At 33.4% G+C, this 6,131-nt stretch overlaps 1 protein-coding gene across 1 annotated transcript; it reads right to left on the bottom strand.

The window, feature by feature from the left end:
• Positions 1 to 402: 402 nt before the first annotated feature.
• On the bottom strand, positions 403 to 6,131 carry LOC117755369 (T-cell surface glycoprotein CD3 zeta chain-like). The gene is made up of 7 exons (XM_034575120.1): positions 5,853 to 6,131; positions 2,660 to 2,763; positions 2,080 to 2,103; positions 1,931 to 1,954; positions 1,777 to 1,836; positions 1,649 to 1,678; positions 403 to 1,031 (listed from the first exon to the last, which is right to left on the bottom strand). Exons 1-7 carry the CDS (start codon positions 5,905 to 5,907, stop codon positions 957 to 959), a joined length of 372 nt encoding a protein of 123 aa, XP_034431011.1. The 5' UTR covers positions 5,908 to 6,131; the 3' UTR covers positions 403 to 956.

The raw sequence follows: 6,131 nt of genomic DNA, 5'->3' as shown, positions 1-6,131 counted from the left end.
TTGACACAAAATTCATGTTCCCTAAAGAACAGCTAAATTGCTAAATAATGTACATAAATAAATAGGAATAATTATCCTAATCTCAAATATATTAGTCTGTTATTATATATTATTAAATGTCTATAGAATTGCAAGCCAAGGAATTGTGAATTAAAAATACATACATACACAATGACAATACAGTCAATTGCATTTGTAATAATGTACATGTACAATGTAATAACTGCAGACCATATATTAAATAATTTCTCTAACTTTGTTATATCTCCTTACAACCAGACTATAATGTGTTATAAACATTTTTTGATTTGTTCATTTGGCTTTAGAAATGCTAGACAGGAATTTGTGTTTAGAATTTATTGAATACAGTAAATTCATTTTTTGTATACAATAAAAATATTAAAGATATTGATTACAATACAGTTTAACATGGGTGTAATAATACATATGTCTCAGTTGTTGAATACTACTGAATACATGAATAACTACTTAATGTACTTGTATATTTACTTACAACTATATTATAATGTGCTGTATGAACATTGATTAAATGTTTATACACCTTTGGAAATGCCACAAAAATGCAAATGTTAGCATCAGCGTTTTGCTCAAAGCAGACGAGCCACTACCATGGTTTTAAACTTCAAACAACAAATGATCTATTCATCACTATTGATTCATTTTATTTACTTATTTAGCGTATAGGCTTCAATGTGAGAAAATAGAGAACAAACTGCCAACTATCACATAAAAATTGCATAAACTTTCCACATTTTAGAAGCTGGATGCACAGAATTTAGCATTTTTTCTCGATATATATATGTATTTGTTATATGTTATCATAAAACAATAGACACTTATCTTGTCTGTTAATTGATTGATTAATCAGATAATAATCTAATCTCAGCCACAATGAACAGTGCGGCCTGTTGACCCAGCAGTGCTGATGCAGGACATCAGGGGGGAGACTGAGCTGAAGGGGGAGCTGCGCTGATCAAAGCTTCGTCCTCTCTCTGCTCAGGCTGCGTCGACTGTGGGGGAGCGAAGGGTGAGAGATGGACAAAGATCAGTCCCACACTTTCATCTGCATGTTTCCATTCACACTGACCACAGAGCAGAGTTCACCAGAAGACACTGTTTTAAAGGGATAATTCAACCCAAAATGAAATCCACTCACCACTAGGGTGGGTGAAGTGTTTGAGTCCACAAAAGACTTTTGGAGTTTCAGGAGTAAAACAGTGTTGCAACCAAATCCAATACAATTGAAGTATTGAGTAAGTCAAACGTAAAAAAAACAACAGAAAGAAAACATGAAATGCCTCCATACTGCTCCTGTGGTGTCATCCAAGTGTCCGTAAGCCCCGACATTCAAATTAGACTCAAAACTAGGTCATTTAGATCATCTGTTTAGCCTAATGTCTGCTGTTATCTCCTTGATACTATGACAAGTCCAAATGTTTGATGTGAAAAAAGCGAATGGGGAGAATTGGACTCAATCTCAAAAAATGTATCTTTACCTTTTTATTAAAACAAGATCAGGGTTCAGTTAGACTTGATTAGTTTTGTGCTTCTAACACATTATTTTACTTAAATGTCACAATTTGAATAACTGTAAAATACTTCTTCTTATGTGAATAAATCCCCTTACCTCAGGTTTCTTTCTCTTTTTGGCCCTTTTCTAGAGATGGAATACAACATGATGATTGACAGTTTAGGTGACGGAACAGTTGAGAAAGTGACATTCAAAAGTCTTTATCAACAGAGTAAGTGACTTACTCTTCTTTTTGATGGTTCAAGCATTGCATACGGATCAGCATCCATTGGTCTCCTAAGCTCCTACAGAGGAAAATATGAATAAATAAAACACGCAGTTCAGCAGCAGAGGTTAACATCATCTTGTGTGTGTGGCAGGGATAAGAGTCTTCTTTACCTCGTAAATCCTGCCGTTAACTTCCTGTTTATTGAGGAGAAATACACAAAAAATTATCAAAATATTTTACATGCTTAATTTCAGTTAAGAACTAGCCAAGAATTATTCGTATTATTGAGGTGACTTTCACAAATAAAAAAGAGACTCACAGGTTCAACAGGTTCAATTGAGAGCTACAGATGGACAAAGAAAAAGAAATCTGTTAAACACTTAATATGTCATTTTTTAAAACTATTTTATGACATAAAGTTCAAACAATAACAGTCAATCAAAACAAATGACCTTAACACATTAATTGATGAAGAAGAAAATTAAGCAGAGTTGAATTCTTTATCTGATCAACATTGAAATAAATTATTTGTAATGGAAAAGACAAAAAAGAAAAAAACACAAGTTGGTATTTGAGAAGCTAAAATAAAAATGTATTAATGACTTTAGAGCTACAGTGATTTACCAGTTACTTATACAGTTTTTATATATGATGTACATGATTTGATATATACGATGTATATTATATAATTTGGTGTTAACATATATATATAGGAAAATATAACAAATAATTTGGATCAAATTCTATTCGATGGTTCCAGCTTCTCAAATGTGTTGATATGATGCTTTTCTTTGTCACACATGTAAATAAAAAGTCCATATTGGTGTTATTTAGTTATTTAAACAATTTATTGATAATCTGACAAGTTAATGTCAGCTATCTTATGTATAATAACTCACCTTTTCTTTAAAGAACAATGCAGTGACCACGATGCAGTAAATAATCAGGATCCCGTCGAGGAAAAAACAGACGACTGGTTCGGTGATCATGATATCTACAGAACCTACACAAGAGAAATATTCAACCGCAAGCATATGATGGAGGTAACAGTATTGTACATGTATTTAGATACTATACTTCAGTCCTTTTTTAAAAGGTTCAGTGTGTAGAGATTAGTGACATCTAGTGGTGAAGTTGCATGTTGCGCCTGAATACCCCTCACCTCACCCTCCCCCTCCAAGCATGAAAGAGAACATATGGCAGCCTTCAGTTGTCATAAAAACTCAAAGGTGTTTTAGATTGTCTGCTCTGGGCTACTGTAAAAAACATGGCTGCCTTCTTAGAGGGGACCCGCTCCAGATGTAAATATAAAGTATTTAAATATAAAAGGTCCATTATAGGGTAAATAAAACAACATTTTGTCAATTTAGATGAAACGCACTAACGACAACGTCACTATGATTATTTTATATTCAATATCTGCCAATAGATCCCTTTCACCTAAATCTTACACCCTGGACCTTTAAGGTACTCAAGTGTTTTACTTTTGTAAAAGTTTACTATTTCCTAAGCTACATTCATTTCAGAGAAAAATGAATGCAAAAAGTCTTTATTCATGCTCAGCAGGGAAATTAATGTTACTTCAAGTCTAATCATAATTCAGTTTCCATTCAGCCATCGTTCATTTATTATTTATATCTCTGTTTTTTCTACTGTGATATGTGTCACAATACATGAAAAAGGCAGATTGAGGGTAAAACAGGGATTAGTAAGTACATTTATTTAAAACATATTTAACATAAGCCAGATACCACAGCTGATGGCTAAATATCTTGTATTTGGTTTTTGGGAAATGTCATTATTCATGTTTTACCTTATTTCTTTACAATAAATGCTTATATTTTGATTAATCTTCCTGCTATTTGTAGTCATGTTGAGTCATACAAATACAACTTTGCATCAAATTACATTGATATAAATCAAAACTATAAATAATAAATGCTCTCCCTCTCTCTCTGTCTATATATATATATATATATATATATATATATATATAATTTGTCATTATTGATATATATATATATATATATATATATATATATATATATATATATATATATATATATATATATATTATACTGTTTAAATTAACATCATGAGGTACATGTGAGGATTGAGTAAGACCTCTGAAACAGGAAATAAGATATCTGTGTATCAGTATACAGCTTCCTGTCAGTGCGATGGGCTCTAAGGTTTAGGTACAGGCTCATTTATCTGACTCTGCGGTTGGAAAAAAATAAAGAAGCTGTGAGATGTTGTGAGAAAAGCAGTCAATGGTGGTGATTCACTTTGTCCCATTTCAACCATCTCAAGATGTCATCTAGCACAGGATTATTTTTAGAATGTGAGATTTAGCAATGTGGCACCAAATTAAATACAAGAGTAGAATACATTTTGAATTTTCCACTTCTAAAGCTACTTCAAGGGGACACAGGGGTTTTGTGGACATTTCTGATTAAGTCGGTTGTGTTTTTATATTATGCAGGTTGTGTTTTTATATAAGGGAATTTTTTTTAATTTTCTTTTATCTGTTCATCTGTTAGCAGAATTATGCAAATACTAATGAACCAATTTTGTTTAAACTTGATGGAAGTGTGGGGTACGGACCAAAGAAGAATCCATTAAATTCAAGATTTGATCTAGGATCTAGGATTATTTTTTTGCTTTCTTAAATTGCGAGACAGGCAACTTTTCCACATTTTCTCAGATTTCCCAGGAAATAATTTATGTATCTTGATGCAAAAAATCGGACACATTTAGGGAACAGATATCTATGAGTGTGTGAAGTTTGGTGCAGCATTATTGATTTGAAGGGGACTGTTGGACCTTGTGGAGTTGTGTTATCTACTGAGTGTTGTGTTGTTCTTAGATTTGTTTGTCTTGAATCATTGGCGAACACTGTCTTCAGTGTTATAACTCACACCGCTGTTTCTTTATGAGACGATAGTGAGTGTTCCGAAGTCCGTCTCATGATGGACATAATAAACATATATTTTGGATTTATTAGAAACAAGATAGACTGCGATTAATCTGTTGAAAAAGGTTAAAAAAGGGGTCAAAGGTTACAAATGTGAATCCAATTAATAAATAAAGTTAAATGATTAATTGAATAATGAATGTTGTCGCTGTGGAAACTGATCGGTGGAGAATGACTTTTAATGTTTTCACTCACAGTGTCCCGAGGGAGATTATTTATTTAGACACAAGTTCTTAAAAACCCTTCATCTTGATGAATGCTGCTCCAATACATGATGGGATCTGAAAATGGTTTTCATCACTTGGAAAATATTTTTCTCTCTCTCCATAACTGTGACATTAAAGAGAAAGTCTGGGAAACATCAAATGTTCGCAAACTTCTGCTCATGAAACTTTCTCTCAACACAAACCCAAAGGATGGAAGAGGAGAACATTATTTTATATTCTATGTTGACACTGCCTGGGAATTATAGATTCATTTCATAAATAGGGTGTGAAAAATAAAATGTCTCTGCCATATATAAATATTAAATGTATTTAACTTTGTGCCATTATAAGACAGTGGGCTCGGCCGTAACTCAATTTGCTTCCTGCGTTCCACATATAGCAAAGATAACGACTTTTATATTATTGAATCGAAAATGTGCATGTCTTATTTTATTTTATTAACTTATTATATTCCCTAACTCCAAACGTTTTGCAAAACCAGAAATAGCTCTAGCCAAACTATAAAAGGCGACTGTCTGTAGCAAACACCACAATGGCTTTCTTTTTTTTTTTTGAATCTGATGTGATTGCAAATAAATGTATTTGTCCCTACAGAAATTATTTCAGCAAAAAGTGAGTGAGCAAGGGATTTAAAGAGATTTGACAAGGTTGCATACAAGGGATTCTCCGGACTGTCAGAGGAGGCCTGTGTTACAGAAGAAAACAAGAGTTTCCAAATGAGGGTGTAAATACACAACGCTGTGTGGAGTTTAATTTTGCTGTATTAATAAAGGATTCTTATACCTATCACTTACCAGGGGATATGACTTCCCTTCTTTCACATTAACATACATTTTACATTCATACTCAGTAATACCATTTAGGAAAATATGACTTTGTCTCACTTACCTCTACAGGAAACAGGCACCAGGAGCAGAAACAGCAGAAACACACCTATTCTCATTCCGTCCACGTCTCTCTCTCTCTCCTTCTGTCTGTACTAAAACACAGTTTTCTCTCTTTCTTTCTATTTCTCTCTCTCCGTTGCTTCTAGTTGTTGCCTCAGTTAAATGTTTTCCCCTCTCTGATCACAGGAAGTGGCTGAACTGACTGCCTGTCAGTGGACTGACACTCAGTTTTGATGTAGATAAAACCCCACGCAGCCTTCAACACTTGAGCGCCCACAGA

Source organism: Hippoglossus hippoglossus, chromosome 21, assembly GCF_009819705.1.
Source record: "Hippoglossus hippoglossus isolate fHipHip1 chromosome 21, fHipHip1.pri, whole genome shotgun sequence".
In the NCBI taxonomy this organism is placed as follows: Eukaryota; Metazoa; Chordata; class Actinopteri; order Pleuronectiformes; family Pleuronectidae; genus Hippoglossus; species Hippoglossus hippoglossus.
The sequence above is the reverse complement of the archived record's forward strand: the minus strand, read 5'-3'. Positions and strand labels throughout refer to the sequence as shown.